Here is a 16,832-nt window from a genome sequence, read left to right as displayed (position 1 = left end):
TATATGAATTTGTAAGTACAGGCCTGCCTCTCTTAACTGACTTAAGAGAACAAGAATCAGAGAAAAAAATGATTTTGTTGCTTCTGCCGCTTCTGGAATTTCAGGAAAGTAAGGGAACTATATGGTTATCACAGCCAGATCCATTGTTAAAGGTGCGTGCCATCATTTTGACATTTAGAGTCGGACTTTCTCTTTGTAAATCCCTCTTCATATTATCAGTGCTGGTTTCAGAGCTAAAACTGTTTCAAAACCATAACATTTCTAAGTGAGTGATTGATCTGTATTTTGTGTCCAGCCATCAGGGGGGTCTTGGGATGTTGCTTGTATAAACTGTAATCCAATCTGATGCTGTGTGTTTAGTTACAGTCTTTCATAGACCTATTGGCGATACTCGATCCTCCTGGATTTGGGTATTGCGTTTATCTGATACCTTCAAGGGGAAAAAAATCCATTCATTTTTCTCTCTCCTCCACTTAAATAACTCAACACATCTGGTAACACTGTAGGATCATTGTCCTTCCAGTTCCTCTGCAGCTCATATTGCTACAATATTTCTTAAGTATTTGGTTACCTAAAGGGCAATGTGATTTAAAAAAAAAAAAAAAAAGACATTGTCTTCATTTTACAAATTAGCCCATCTGCAGAGCTAGTAAAAATATGCCTTTAATCAGCAAAATTTCCGTATTAGCAGCCCTGTATGTGTTGTGCAGAATGAATGTAAATATAAATTTGGAGATAAATGCTCTTGTGTTAAAATTTTAAAGCAAGTCTTTCTACAAATTAATTTAATTTGCCTCTAAGAAAATGTTTATTAAATCCAGGGTACCTGAGATTATAAGTTATCTTGTTGGTTGGGTCTGTGTCCTTTACTTAATAATGTCTTTAATTACAAGAATGATAAAGGCTGAAACGATATCCTTTAATTTAATCAGAACTAAGCTAAATTTTAGGAAGCAAAGAGTAGGAATCAGATACAGGACTGTATAATATAGGAAGTTAAATAGACAAGATATTAAGACTTGGTGAGCAGCCAATGGGGTTGCCTTAAGGAATTCTTGTTTGAAATGACTGCATTGAACATTACAATAAATGCCGGTATTTTATCCTTTTGAATTAAGGTGGTTTATGCAAACACTTCTAAATTGTACAGTAGTTCCAAAGAGACCGTTTACTGTTTTTCTGCTTATTTCACATTCTGGAACAAGTTCAAAGCTTTGGATTTTGCTTGATTTTTTTTTTTTTTTTTAAAGTAGCCTGAGCCTTGAAGATAATACAGGTTTGATTAATACAATTTCAATATTGTGGCTTTGTAAAAATTTTCAGTGTTTATGGTATGTTTGACCCAAAGGCTCTGCACCAAATATATCCACAGTACATTTCAAGTACAGCAGAATGAACACATTTGAAAGGTTAACCATTCCTTTGATTTTGCTTCTTTTTCTGTATGAAGTGTAAAAATTAGCATTGTAATGGCTCCCAGAATGGCGTATTGAAAAATATCCACCTGACAGAAATAACATGCAGAATATAAATTGAGTTAAGATTTCATTAGTTATCTGAAATATAAGTTTATGTTTCAAAATGGCTATTAGAGGATTTTCATGTGTATTGGTCAAATGCGATGCTTATAAGATTTTTTTTTTTTTTTTTGGCTTGAATTATGACTGAAAAAAATTGGATCACAGCTTTAATATCCAGGTGGGCAATGCCATTTGCCAGGATCTTTGCACATAACCTCATTTTTTCTGTCAAGCACAAATCCTGCCTTTGCTACTGAACTTTCTGGAGCAAAAATGGAGATGAATTTTAAAAGCTTGTTTTTTTTGAATTTTTTTTTTCTTGTTTTTTAGGTTGTAGAACTTATAGCAAGTGCTCTTATGGACTTGGTACAAGGAGTATACCATGAAAATTGTACTTCAGCAAAGGTAAAGATTTCAGAGTCATTGTAAAGTGGTAGGCTTAAAAACCCTTGTGGCAAAACTGGAATTGAAGATGAAAATGTCATTCTTCTTTTGTATTTAAATTGTACATAGCATTTTTTTTAAGATTAGTGTTTTGGCTACAAATTCATGGCCATATGCTTAGTACTAGCAGATCTGGCCAATTAAAACAACCTCTTATCCCATGGCTAGATTCACAGTCTGTTCAGTCTGCAGCAGCCCAGTGGACAGCGGTCCTCTCTGGCTAACAGGTAGCACCATCATAAGGCAGGCAGGCTGGAGGACCAGCCTTTCCAGAGGAAAGGACCTTTCACGTCCCAGAAAAAGAGGCCAGGATCACAATAAGATAACTGCTTGGTGGGGAGGGGGTGAACATCTTAGGTATCGAAGATGCAGAATTTATTATATTATTAAATTCTCTAAGGTAAGAAATAGGACAGTTGCACAGCTGGATTATTTTGATTAATTTTACAGGTCTAGAATTAAGGTATTTTTGACTCATTTAGCAGGACAGCTCAAGAAGGGTTAGGTTTTATTTCCTTAAAACGCAATTCTTTCATTTCAGTAGGACATTGGATGGGAAGCAGTTGCTTCAGTGACTACCACCGTCGTTTAACATGGTACATACTGTTATACGGGATGCTTATCTTAGTGTTCGTTATTCTAACTTCTGTAGCTTCTGTTTTAGCAAGAATTCATTCACTGAAAATTAGAAGAAAAAAAGGGTGCCTATGTGCACATCTCAAGCGTCTCACATTTCCATTTGAAAAAAGAAGGACAAATTTTACTGGAAGTGAAATGTAGAGCATGAGAAAATTTGATAAGACATATAAATTTTGAAACTGTGATCTTGGGACTCTGAATGATTGAGAGAGTGGTTAGTGAAATATGAAGAATTACACTTTGGACATCTCCTAACATTTGGTTTAGGGAAACATGGTTCCCAGTAGGCACATCTAATCTCACCCAGCAGCATCATGGTATGTGGAGACCTGGCAGGATATATGACCGTAGTGGGCCCCCTTTGCCAGGTTTTTTAAAGGTGTGCCATGGTTCAGTACCATGGCTGAGGGTTAATATCAGATTATGAAATGGGTGACTTCTGGTCTAGTTTCATTCATAGCAAGTCACCTTGCATTTGGTATGGTAATGATGATGATGTTGATAGCAAAGCAAATAGCACTATGGTAAGTGATTTGCCTGTATTTCTTTATTTAACCTTCACAGAAACCCTGAAACTTAGGTACTACTGCTATCTCCATTTTATAGATGTGAAAACTGAGACTTAGAAAGAAATGATTTGCCCAAGGTCACATAGCTTGTTAGCTGAAATTTGAACTCAAGCTCTTAACCTCATCAGTCTGCTGCCTCTGTACCTTAATGAAACCTGATATGCTAGCATCTATTTGCCATACTTGAGATCCCCACCAATAAGGAGTGATTACAGTGATCTCTTCTGGCAACTGAGGCATTGTTTTCACCTGAGATTTATACTGTATTCAACTTAGTTCCATATAAGTCAAATATCCATAAATTTTTAAGTGAAAGTATTGTTAGTTTTAAAGTTCTTGATTTACCTACTCTTACCATTTGTCCACTATAATTAGCCCAGTTCGTTAATAATTTTTTGAACATTTGTTAAGTACTTTCTATATGTCAAGCAGACCTAATAGCAACAACAATAATAAAATGTGTAGATAGCACTTGACAGTTTGCTTATACTTTCTTTGTACACAATAACCTATGGAAAAGGGGACATTTGTTGGTTATCCCATTTCACAGAGGAAAAGCTTGAAATTTGGCAATGGCAGATGGCTGAAAAACAGTGCCTAAAAAACTGTTTGTTAATGCATGCTTAACAGTGTCATAGTCAGAACCCCGCCTGGTGTTTTGTCTACAAGTCCCCTTCTTTTTTTAATATACTGTTTCTTCCTAGAAAAGAGGAAGAAACAAAGTCTTTGAAGGACTGTTGGTCATACATGAACCACCACTTAGCAAGCACCAATTGTTGACTTCCTTTAGCTTTAAATTTTACTTGAAAGAATCTGTAGCAATACTTTGTTGTTCTACTCTGTTTCCCTACCTTTTCCCCAAACACGATCTTTTTAAGAACTTGAGTCTCTTTTTAAGGAGCTAGATTTCTGAATATAGCCAAACCTTCTTAAAAGTCTGTTTTTGTTTTTGTTTTGTTTTTAATGGAAACAAAAATGCATAGTTGAATCACAGCAATGGGAGTGCTTCTTGATGCTTCTTTGCACCCCAGGTCCAATTTAGGTTAACCACATTTCCCTTCCTGACCAGAAAAAATGCTAGGTTGTTTTTTTCTGTGTGTACTTGCCATTGCAATGGCTTTTTAGAATTTGGTTTTTCTAACTTGGCCCAGGAATCACTAGTGCTGTCAAGATCTTCATGTTCTAGCACTGTTGAAAAGCAGCCACAAGTGGAGGTCATGTGGGAGGTGAGGCAACTCCATGGATCTCTGTTGCACAACCTCCAGTGCCCTGGGCAGTTCTGTACACAAAAGAATTGCTTTGTGATTTAAAAGAAGCTGCAAACCATTCCATCTCCAGCGATGAGAGGATGCAATAGCCTTCTGCTTTCTATATGGCAACTTAATGCAGTGATGGAGAATGTAAGTGGTATAGAACAGCTTTCTGTAGAGTAGTATCTATGTGACTGGGGTGTGGGTAGATGCATTAAAATAGATGGAGGGGAATTGGCACCAGAAACATCAGAAATCACCTTCTCCAACTACCTAGTGGGCACCTTTTTCTCCTTGTGAAGAAACTATAAACATGTTTATGATTTATGTTAGTAATACTTCAGAGTGTAGGTAAATCATGATCATATACACACAAAATAATTTATGAAATTCATCCTTTGTTCTGTCCATTTAAATTTGCATTTGCTAGTTTGTGAGGTATTAAAAAATTAGCAGTGGCAATAAAAATTAGCCATTGTGCTTCCTTTAGTGTTTATAACAAAATGTCTCCCCTTCCTTTTACATGTTTTTTTTGTTAGCTAATTGAAAAAAGAAGCATATTAAAAAGAAAAGTTCTATTTTTAAATAATTGTCATTTTCAGAGGTCCCCAGTCAAGCTCTGCCTCATACATTGTACTCGTATTATTCCCTATACTCAATAAATATTTTACATTTTAGTAAAATTTGCTTTGAATCCACAGACCATTATATCTAAAGCCTTTTTACATAGTTATCTTTTATTATCACTTGTTTTCTGATTAGAAAAGTACATATTCATTAAATAAAAATTGAAAACACAGAAAAAAGTTGAAAATAAAAATTATTTCTATACATGTCCCCCAGATATGAATCAGGGTTATGTTTTAGTAAATTTCCTTTGAGATTTTATTCTATATTTCTCCCCAAACCAGAACCAAACCTGTTGCCATCAAGTCGATTCCAACTCATAGTGTCCCATATTGAGTTATTACTGTATATATAATTGTATCCTGATTTTCTCTGCAGCATAATCATTTATGTTACTAAAAATCTTCAAAAATAGAACTTTAAAAGCTATTTTATATTTCTTCACACTACTATGCATTCATTTACTGAATCATTCAACTATTTTTGGACATTTAGATTGTTTCTAATTTTTGACTAATTTAAACAATATTGTGTTGGACATCTTGGTACATATAACTTTACTCTGTTTTATGCTATTTGCTAAAAAAAATTCTGAAAGTGAAAACTTTTTTTAATCAAAAAATAAGAATATTTTCAATATATCACCGTGCCGAAAAGAATTGGCATAGCAGGCCTGAGATTGTTATCCTAAGAAAAGCATGCTTTCAAGGTTAACCCTTGGCTGGCATCTGGGGACTTGGATTTTGGGTGTGTTCCTGCCATTCCCTAACTGATGAGGGGGGCTCACTGTGCCTAAAGTGTTTGTGCAGACAAAATGATTTATGCTGAACATCTGCTTTCCTTCTCAGGGTCTGGAACTTTGATACCTGCTAGGCTGAGAGTACCTGTATGACCAGTCCCCAGTAAAAACTTTGAGCAAAGAGTATCTATTGAGCTTCCCTGACAGACAACATTTCATACATGTTGTCACAATTTAGTGGGTCCTGGTGGCTTAGTGGTTAAAGTGCTCAGCTGCTAATCAAAAGGTCAGCAGTTCGAACCCACCAGCTGCTCTACAGGAGAAAAACGTGGCCATCTGCTTTCATAAAGATTTACAGCCTTAGAAACCCTATGGGGCAGTTTCGCTCTATCCTGTAGGGTCGCTACGCATCAGAATCAGGTCAAGGCAGTGGGTTTGGTTTTTGATATCACAATTTAATGCTGGAGGAATTAAGGATGTCCTGTGTGACTCCAAGGGGAGAACTCTTTTAGAAGCGTATGCCTGATTTCCCCGAGACTTCTGCACCTTTTCCCTTGGCTAGTTTTGCATTGTATCCTTTTGCTGTAATAAATCATAGCAGTGAGCATGTCTATAGGCTGAGTCTTGTGAGTCCTCCAGCAAATCACTGAACCTGCGGGTGGTCTTGGGGACCCTCGGCACACCCTTTTCCTGATTCTTTTTTGTTTATATCCCACCCAGTTCTTTTTCCTCCTTAGAAATCTTCCTAACTTCCTCTACAAGGTCAGTGTCTGTCACTCATGTTAGTGTTGAGATGGGGAACAGCACAACCACTTCCCTATCGTCAGAGGTTCTGCTCACATTAGCGTGGCCAGTCTCAGGAAAGTGAGGGAGTTTTAAAAATAATCCAGTTCTCTTGGAAAAGATTTGCTTTCAACACAGAGTCCTTAGAACTGTAAAAAGTTCATTCTGTTTCTTCAAGCACAGATTATACTTTCAGTAGATTCTTCTCCCATGGGAGATACCATTATGGACTTATGGGGCAAGATAACTGTGCCATTTATTTGTTTCATCTTTATGCTTCTCTTCCTTTGTCTCTCAGGCAGCTTTCAAGTACAGTTTAAAAATAGGATAATTCAACCTAGTGAGAAGTCATGAATTATCTCCTACTTGCAAAACCCTATGCTACCATGTAAAATATAATAAAAAAGATGATCAAGATGCAGTTTTGCTCATAGAAAAGCACAACAAGACGGAAATGTGGACAAGAAGTCACATCTAGTTGGGAAAATCAGAAAAAACATCAAGGAGAATGTGATATTTGAGATAGACATTAAAGGCTGGGAAGAATATGTGTGGATGGAGAAGGATGGCGTTTCAGGCAGAGGAAACCACATGACCAAAGGTGGGGAAGCATATTTGAGAATCAGGGCTTCCTTCAGGTAGTAATAAAGGAAAAGTGAGAAGACTAGAAAGATAGGTTTATGTCACACTGAAGAAGAACTGTAATGCCAGAACGTAGAGCTAATACCATATTTAGTCAGATTAGAGAGATGGAAGGTTTTTTTTAAAAAGGAATTACATGGTCAGATTAATCGTGAGGAAAGTTAATTCTGCAGTGGTATTTAGGATGGTTTACAGAAGGTGGTTGAAGTAAATGAGAACAGTGGGGAAGTCAAAATAATAGTGAAGGACAGAGGTACTCTCTTCTCACTTCTACATGGTTAGCCCCTTTTTGATATTCAGATCCCTGCATCAGTATCACCTCTCAGTATCATCTATGCATCAGTACCACCCCTGCCCACCCAATATGAAGTAGCTTTCTGAATTTTCTTTACTGTTATCACTGTGTGAAGTTTTTCTCATTGTTTATTTTCTGTCTCTTCCAACAGTAATACAAGCTCTGTGGGGGGAGGGGTTTTAATGTGTTTTGTTTACCATTGTTCTCCCAATACCAGAACTGTGTCTGGCATATTAGTAGTAGCCCAAAGATGTTTATAAATGAATGATATAGAAAGGCATAGAATGGTTGAAATGAAACACTGCCCAGTCCTGCGCCATGCCATCCCCATAATCATTGCTGTGTTTGAGCCCATTGTTGAAGCCTCTGTGTCAGTCCATCTCCTCACGGATCTTCCCCTTTTTCACTGGCCTTCTACTTAACCAATCATGATATCCTTCTCCAGGCATTGGTCCCTTCTGATAAAATGTCCAAGGTACATGAGACGAAGTCTCACCATCCTCGCTTCTAAAGAGCATCCAAGCTGTACTTTTTCTGAGACAGACTTGTTCATTCTTCTGACAGTCCATGTTATATTCAGTTTTCTTTGCCAACACCATAATTCAAAGGCATCAATTCTTCTTCGGTCTTCCTTATTCATTGTCCAGCTTTCGCATGTATATGAGGCAGTTGAAAACACCCTGGCTTGGATCAGGCACACATTAAGTCCTCAAAGTGACATCTTTGCTTCTTAACACTTGAAGGAGGTCTTTTGCAGCAGATTTTTCCAATGCAATGCTTCTATTATACACAATTATTTTGAGATTCATTATGTTGTTACATATATCAATAGTTCATTTCTTTTTACTGCTGACTAGTATTCCATTGTAAGAATCTGTTTCTCCACAATATGCTTATCTGTCTCCTCAGTTGATGGACATTTGAGTCGTGTCTAGTGTGAGACATTTACAAATAAAGCTACTGTCAACATTAGTATATGGATAATCTGTATCAAACATATACTTTCATATCTCTTAGGTAAATACCAAGGAGTAGATAACCTTTTCGTTTCTCAGATACCTAGGAGTAGAATTGCTGGGTCATATGGTAGGTATGGAGCCTGGTGGCTCACTGGCTAAATGTTCAGCTGCTAACCAAAATGTTGACAGTTTGAATCTACTAGTCACTCCTTGGAAGCCCTGTGGGACAGTTCTCCTCTAGCCTGTAGGGTCACCGTGAGTCAAAATCAACTCGACAGCAACGGGTTATGGTAGGTATACATTTATGATTTTAAGAAACTGCCAAACTGTTTTCCAAAGTGGTTTACTATTTTACATTCCCATCAGCCGTATACAAAGGTTTCAGTTGCTCCACATCCTTGCTAATACTTAGTATGGTCAATCTTTTTTATTTTAACCATTCCAATATGTGGGTAGTGGTATTTCATTGTGGTTTTAATTAGGATTTCTCAAATGAATAGTGATGTTGAACATCTTTTTATGTGCTTATTGGCCATCTGTATATCTCCTATGGTGCAGTGTCTATTATAACATTTTGCACATTTGTACTGGGGTGTCTGGTATCATATTCCTGAGTTTTGAGATTTTTTTTGTGTGTGTATTCTGGTTGCAAGTACCTTATTCAATATGTGGTTTGCAAATATTTTCTCCCAGTCTGGGACTTATCTTTAGATTCTTTTAACGGTGTTTTTCTAAGAGCATACTTAATTTTGATAAAGCCCAGTTTATCAATCTATTTTTCTGTGGATCATGCTTTTGGTTTCGTATCTAAGAAATATTTGCCTAATCTAAGATCACAAAGATTTTCTCCTGTTTTATTTTAAAGTTTCATAGTTTTAGGTTTTACATTTATACCTATGGTGCTCTTTGTGCTAATTTTATATATGGTGGGAGATATGAATCGAAGTTAATTTTTGTGCATGTGGATATCCAGTTGTTCCAGCATCATTTGTTGAAAGGACTATCCTATCTCCACTGATCTGTCTTTGCATCTTTGTTAAAAAATCAGTTGAGCATACATGAGCGGATCTGTTTCTGGAATCTCTCTTCTGTTTTACTGATCTCTGTCCATTTTTATGCCAATACCACACTGTCTTCATTGTTGTAGCTTTATAATAAGTCTTAAAGTCAGATAGTATTAAGTCCTCCAACTTTCTTCTTTTGCAAAGATGTCGTGACTATTCTAGGTCCTTGTCTTAGGCTGGGTTCCCTAGAGAAGCAAAACCAGCAAAGTGTATAAAAATATATAGAGAGAGATCTATATCAAGGAAATGGCTCACACTGTTGTAGAGTTTGGAACATCCCAAATCCATGGGTCAGAATAGAGGCTTCTGCTGATTCATGCAGCTGCAGGGGCTGATGAACGCAAGATCAGCAGGTCAGAGAGCAGGGCTCTTGCTCACAGACTTCAAAGATTGATAAATCCCAAGATTGGCAGGTGAGAGTGGAGGTCAGATGAACAGGAGTCAGCTGGCAGGATCCAGAGCAAGCAAAAGTCCCTGAGCCTTGCCAGAATGTACACTTGTATTTGATGCAGGCAACACACACCCAAGGAAACTCACTTTCAACTGAATGGGTACTCACAGCAGATCCCATCATGGAGGTGATCATTTTATATCAGATCTCATCATGGAAGTGACCACAACATCACACAACTGCCAAACTACATCATAATTGCCAGACCACTGAGAATCATGGCCCAGCCAAGTTGACACACTATCCATCACAGTCCTGTTTGTTTCCATATGAATTTTTGAATCAGCTTGTCAATTTCCACACACACACAAAAAAAAAAACTGCTGGGATTTTGCTAGGGATTGTATAGAATGTATAGATTATTTAGAGGAGAATTAATATCTTAACAATATTGAGTATTCTAATTCATGAACTTCCATCTGGCGAGGTCCATGTGTATAGTCGCCATTTATGTTGGTGGACCTTGCCAGATGGAACACACAGAAATCAAATTGACTACATCTGTGGAAAGAGACGATGGAAAAGCTCAATATCATCAGTCAGAACAAGGCCAGGGGCCGACTGTGGAACAGACCATCAATTGCTCCTATGCAAGTTCAAGCTGAAACTGAAAAAAATCAGAGCAAGTCCACGAGAGCGAAAATATAACCTTGAGTATATCCCACCTGAATTTAGAGACCATCTCCAGAATAGATTTGATGCACTGAGCACTAGTGACCGAAGACCAGATGAGTTGTGGAATGACATCAAGGACATCATCCATGAAGAAAGCAAGAGGTCACTGAAAAGACAGGAAAGAAAGAAAAGACCAAGATGGATGTCAGAGGAGACTCTGAAACATGCTCTTGAGCATCGAGCAGCTAAAGCAAAAGGAAAAATTGATGAAGTAAAAGAACTGAACAGAAGATTTCAAAGGGCCTCTCGAGAAGACAGTAAAGTATTATAATGACATGTGCAAAGAGCTGGAGATGGAAAACCAAAAGGGAAGAACACGCTCGGCGTTTCTCAAGCTGAAAGAACTGAAGAAAAAATTCAAGCCTCAAGTTGCCATAGTGAAGGATTCTATGGGGAAAATATTAAATGACGCAGGAAGCATCAAAAGAAGATGGAAGGAATACGCAGAGTCATTATACCAAAAAGAATTTGGTGGCATATGATCAGGAACCGATGGTACTGAAGGAAGAAGTCCAAGCTGCTCTGAAGGCATTGGCAAAAAACAAGGCTCCAGGAATTGATGGAATATCAACTGAGAAGTTTCAACAAAGAGATGCAGTGCTGAAGGTGCTCACTCATCTATGCCAAGAAATATGGAAGACAGCTTCCTGGCCAACTGACTGGAAGAGATCCATATTTATGCCTATTCCCAAGGAAGGTGATCCAACTGAATGTGGAAATTATAGAACAATATTGGGTTTTTTTAATCATTAATATCACACGCAAGCAAAATTTTGCTGAAGATCATTCAAAAACGGCTGCAGCAGTATATCGGCAGGGAACTGCCAGAAATTCAGGCCAGTTTCAGAAGAGGACCTGGAACCAGGGATATCATTGCTGATGTCAGATGGATCCTGGCTGAAAGCAGAGAATACCAGAAGGATGTGTACCTGTGTTTTATTGACTATGCAAAGGCATTCGCCGGTGTGGATCATAACAAACTATGGATAACACTGCGAAGAATGGGAATTCCGGAACACTTAATTGTGCTCATGAGGAACCTTTACATAGATCAAGAGGCAGTTGTTTGGACAGAACAAGGGGATACTGATTGGTTTAAAGTCAGGAAAGGTGTGAGTCAGTGTTGTATTCTTTCACCATACCTATTCAACCTGTATGCTGAGCAAATAATCCGAGAAGCTGGACTACATGAAGAAGAATGGGGCATCAGGATTGGAGGAAGACTCATTAACAACCTGCCTTAAGCAGATGACACAACCTTGCTTGCTGAAAGTGAAGAGGATTTGAAGCACTTACTAATGAAGATCAAAGACCACAACCTTCAGTATGGATTACACCTCAACATAAAACAAAAATCCTCACCACTAGACCAATGAGCAACATCATGATAAACAGAGAAAAGATTGAAGTTGTCAACGATCTCATTTTCCTTGGATCCACAATCAACAGCCGTGGAAGCAGCAGTCAAGAAATCAAAAGACGCATTGCATTGGGTAAATCTGCTGCAAAGGACCTCTTCAAAGTGTTGAAGAGCAAAGTTGTCACCCTGAAGACTAAGGTACGCCTGACCCAAGCTATGGTATTTTCAATCACATCATATGCATGTTAAAACTGGACAATGGATAAGGAAGACCGAAGAAGAGTTGACGCCTTTGAATTGTGGTGTTAGCGAAGAACATTGAATATACCATGGACTGCCAAAAGAACAAAGAAATCTGTCTTGGAAGAAGTGGGGCCAGAATGCTCCTTAGAGGCAAGGATGGCGAGACTGCATCTTACATACTTTGGACATGTTGTCAGGAGGGATGAGTCCCTGGAGAAGGGCATCATGCATGGCAGAGTACAGGGTCAGGAGAAAAGAGGAAGATCCTCAACGAGGTGGATTGACTCAGTGGCTGCAACAATGAGCTCAAGTGTAACTACGATTGTAAGGATGGCGGAGGACCGGGCAGTGTTTCGTTCTGTTGTGCATGGGGTTGCTGTGAGTCGGAACCAACTTGATGGAACCTAACAAGAACAACAACAATTCATGAACACAGTGTATCTCTCCATTTATTTAGGTATGCTTATTTACTTTCTCTTGTGTTTTGTAGTTTTCAGTATACAGGTCTTGCATATCTTTTGTCAGACTTATCCCTAAGCATTGCATCTTTTTTTTTTCCATTTCTAATTATTATTACTATTATTACTATATAGAAATATAATTGATTTTTGCATATTAATTTCTATCCTGCAACTTTGCTAAACTCACTTATTAGTTCTAATAGCTTTTTTGTAGATTCCATAGATTTTCTACATGGGCGATCATGACATCTATGAAGAAAGAAACATTTTCTTTGTTCTTTTCAGACTAGATGCTTTTTATTTATTTTTCCTGCCTTATTGCACTGGATAATGTTGGGAGAGGCAACATCCTTAGTCTCTTTTACCCCTACATGTCTTGCTGCATGTGCCAAGACTACAAAGTCATGACCACTCTTTTACCTGAGCCATTTCTCAGGGTTATTTATGTAGCTGGTTACCTCTGGAGATGAGGTAAGATTTCTCCCTAGACAAAGAGCAAGCTTGCTTACTGCCGGCTGTAAAAGCAATGAATCCTCGACACTTAGTGTTCTTTAGCTACAATACAAATGCATTGCATACGTACTATCCATCTGAGCCCACTGCATCACCTCTGTGAGACTTGGGGGCAAGGGTACCAATCCAAATACGCTGATGCGCATGCTGGTTGCTGTGCCGTGAATAGTAATGTCCTTTATGTCTGACCCCAGATCTCATGCCCTGTGCTAACATTCCCGAAACAGTAACAGGCTAACTTCTTAGCTTATAACTAGGGTGAGATCAAATCCAAATCCCACCAGCTAGAATCCACAATATGATGTTGAAGTGCTGAGATTAGACATCTTTGCCTTGATTCTGATAGTAGGAGGAAAACATTCAGTCTTTCCCCAAAAGTATGTTAGCTGTAGGATTTTTTTGTTTTTGTTTTTTGATAGATGTCGAAGTCGCTCTCTTATTCCTGATTTCCTGGAGATTTTATCAGGAATCAAATTTAGCATTTGACCTTTTTTTTGTATCTATGTGGTTTTTCTTTTTTAATTTGTTAATGTGGTAGATTAATTGATTGGTTTTCAAACACTAAACCAGCTTGCATTCCTGGGATAAACTTCACTTGTTCATCGTGCATTGTCCTTCTCAAATATTGTTAAATTTGGTATGCCAAAAAAATTTTTTTAAGTGTTTGCGTCTCTGTTCATGAGGAAATTGATCTGTCATTTTCATTTTTTTTTAATGTCTTTGGTAATGCTGGCCTCATGGAATGAATTGAGAAGTATTCCCAATTCAGAAAGAGTTTGTGTAGAATTGGTATTACTTCTTCCTTAAATGTTTGGTAGAATTCACCAGTGAAGCCATCTATACCTTTTTTGCTGGAAAAGTTTTTTACTACAAATTTAATTGCTTTAATTGATATTTACTGTTTGTGTGATACATTATTATCCTTGCTTTAAAGAGTCATTTATCTTTTAAAGAATTTCCATTTTTAAAAAGTCTTTTATGTGTACCTGCCTGATTAACATCTTTAGGAGCCCTGGTGGTACAGTGGTTAAGCACGTGGCTGCTCACAGAAGGTCAGCAGTTCGAACCCACCAGCCACTCTGTGGGAGAAAGATGTGGCAGTCAGCTCCTTCTATAAAGAATTACAGCCTTGAAACCCCATGGGGCAGTTTTACTCTGTCCTATAGGGTTGCTATGAGTCAGAATTCAACTCAAAGGCAATGGTTTGTTTTTTTCAGTTTTAGTTTTCATCTTCAGCGCTCTTCATTACTTTGTGTAGATGCAGATTTCCATGTAGTATTATTTTTTCGTCTTCCTAAAAGATTTCTTTTAGCATTACAGACGATACAGGTCTGCTGGTGATTAATTCTTTCGGCTTTTGTATGTCTGGGAAAGTATTTCTACTTCATTTTCGAAAGGTATGTTTGCTGGATGTAGAATTCTAGGTTAACTACTTTTTTCTTTCAGTACTTTAAAAATGTTACTCCATTGTTGCCAACAAGAAAGCTGCTGTCATTCTTATCTTTAGTTCCTCTGTACATAATGTACCTTTTTTTTCCTGTGGCTGCTTTTAAGATTTTCTGTTTACCACTGAATTTTGAGCAATTAAATTATGGTGTGCCTTGGCATCATTTTGTGTGTGTGTGTTTCTTGTGCTTCATTTTCATCGAGCTTCCTGTGGATCTTCGAGCTTATTGTTTTCATCAAATTTGGAAAATTGTTGATCGTTATTTCTTCAAGTATTTTTTCTGTCTTTCCCCTTTCTCCTCTTCCACAGGGACTCCAATTACGTGTTTAATAGACTGAAGTTGGTCTGAGAGCTCACTGATGTGCTATTTCTCCCCACCCCCCGCCTCCCCCCACCCCGGTCTTTTTTCTCTTTGCGTTTCATTTGGATAATTTCTATTGCTGTGCATTCAAGTTCGTCAGTTTATATCTTTCATGTTTCTACTTCACGTGCTCAGTGTTTCTTCTAGCTCCTTGAGCATATGGAATACAGTTTAAAAAACAAAAAACAACTTGTTTTAATGTCCCTGTGTACTGATTCAATCATGTGTCATTTCTGGGTTGTTTTCAATGGATTAATTTTTCTCCTCATTGTGAGTTGTATTTGCCATGCTTTTTTCCATGCCTCATAATTTTTTAATATATGGCAGAAATTGTGAAATTTATTTTTTTGGATGCTAGATATTTTTATATTCCTATAAATACTCTTGAGGTTTCTTTCTTCTGGAATGCAGTTAAGTTACTGGAAACAGATCAGTCCTTTAAGGTCTTGCATTTAAACTTTTTAGGCAGAGCCAGAGTAGTATTTATTCTAGGGCTAATTTTTCCCTGTACTGAGGCAAAACCCTTCTGAGCACTGTACTGATGCTCCATGAATTACGTGTTTTCTGTTCCAATTGGTGAAAACAGGAACTATTCCCAGCCCTGTGTAAGCTCTGGAGATGGTCCCCTCTATTCATTTTGAATGGTTCTTCCCCCAGCCTTCAGTAGCTTCCTTGCACCCATCCACTGATAATACTCAGATGGAAACCTGAGGGCCACTCTCTACACATCTCTAGAGCTCTCTCTGTGGAACTCTCTGTTACCTGGCACTGTGCCCTAGGAACTCTAGCCCCTTTGGCTTCTCTAGACACTTGGCTACATCTCCTTAACGCAGGGAGACTCTCAGGCTCCATTGTGACCTGGACATTCTCTCGGCAATAAGTGGGAACCATTGTAAGGATCATCTAATTTATTTACCATCTATCAAGGATTTTTTTTTTTTTTTTGCCAGATGTCAAATGTCTTTAAAAATCTTGTTTCATGTTTTGTTTTTTTTTTCCCCTAGCTTTTTTAGTTGCTTCAAGTAGGAGGGTAAATCTAGTCCCTGTTGCTCTATCTTGGCTAGTAGTGCTAATCATCTTTATTTTATTTTATGATTTGTGTTTTAATGACTTCAAAAAAAATACCATATAAAATTACCTCCCTATAAATTTTTTAGTGCCTCTCCATTGCTGATACCTAAGTGATTGTTTAGTCTGTCAACTGGGCTTCAGTCATGGAGATAAGGACTCCAAAGTTTTGTACTTGGGTGACCAGGAAAAAATGGTAATTGAGTTCTCATAAAGAGGATTGGTTTTAGAAAGAAGTGGGTGAGCTTAGTTGAGGTCAGATTAATGCTGAGTTCCTGGCCGGCTCTCCAGATGAAAAGGTCAAGAAGGGAGGTAATGTAAATGCATTTTAGTGTATCAAAGAAAATTGCCCTGGACTATGTTAAAGTAGATGAGGATGGCTATTCAAAAATGAATTATTGCAAAGGGGATGAGGAAGGGACTATTAGAATATTGCACTAGGGGAGAAAGACCAGAGCTAAGTTTGATTGTTTTCTTTCCTTTTTTTTTTAAGTGTACAATTCAGTGACATTAATTGCATTCACCATGTTGTGGTACTGTTACCACTATCCATTTCCAAGTTTTTCATTACCCCAAACATATACTCAGTACCACTCCAACAATAAGTCCCTCCCGTCTTCCCCCTTTTGGTAACCACTTTTGTCTATATGTATTTTTCTATTTTAGATATTTCATGTAAGTGGGACTATACAATGTTTGTCCTTTTGTGTCTGCTTATTTCA

General features: G+C 37.8%; 1 protein-coding gene across 16 annotated transcripts in view; it reads left to right on the top strand.

The window, feature by feature from the left end:
* The window catches only part of PDSS2 (decaprenyl diphosphate synthase subunit 2), a 303,253-nt gene that overhangs the window by 189,857 nt on the left and 96,564 nt on the right, over positions 1–16,832 (top strand). For 15 of the 16 annotated variants that reach the window (XR_010322546.1, XR_010322549.1, XR_010322548.1 and 12 more), the window contains one exon: positions 1,851–1,925. The exons of the other annotated variant lie outside the window; for it this stretch is intronic. Coding sequence is in view for 11 of the 15 variants with exons in the window: in XM_064289434.1 (XP_064145504.1) it covers positions 1,851–1,925 (75 nt within the window). In the remaining 4 variants the exon portion in view is untranslated. The remainder of the gene's footprint in view (positions 1–1,850; positions 1,926–16,832) is intronic. 16 annotated transcript variants of the gene reach the window in all.

The sequence above is a fragment of the Loxodonta africana genome, chromosome 1, assembly GCF_030014295.1.
Source record: "Loxodonta africana isolate mLoxAfr1 chromosome 1, mLoxAfr1.hap2, whole genome shotgun sequence".
In the NCBI taxonomy this organism is placed as follows: domain Eukaryota; kingdom Metazoa; phylum Chordata; class Mammalia; order Proboscidea; family Elephantidae; genus Loxodonta; species Loxodonta africana.
Note: the sequence above shows the minus strand (reverse complement) of the source record. Positions and strands in the feature narration are given on the sequence as shown.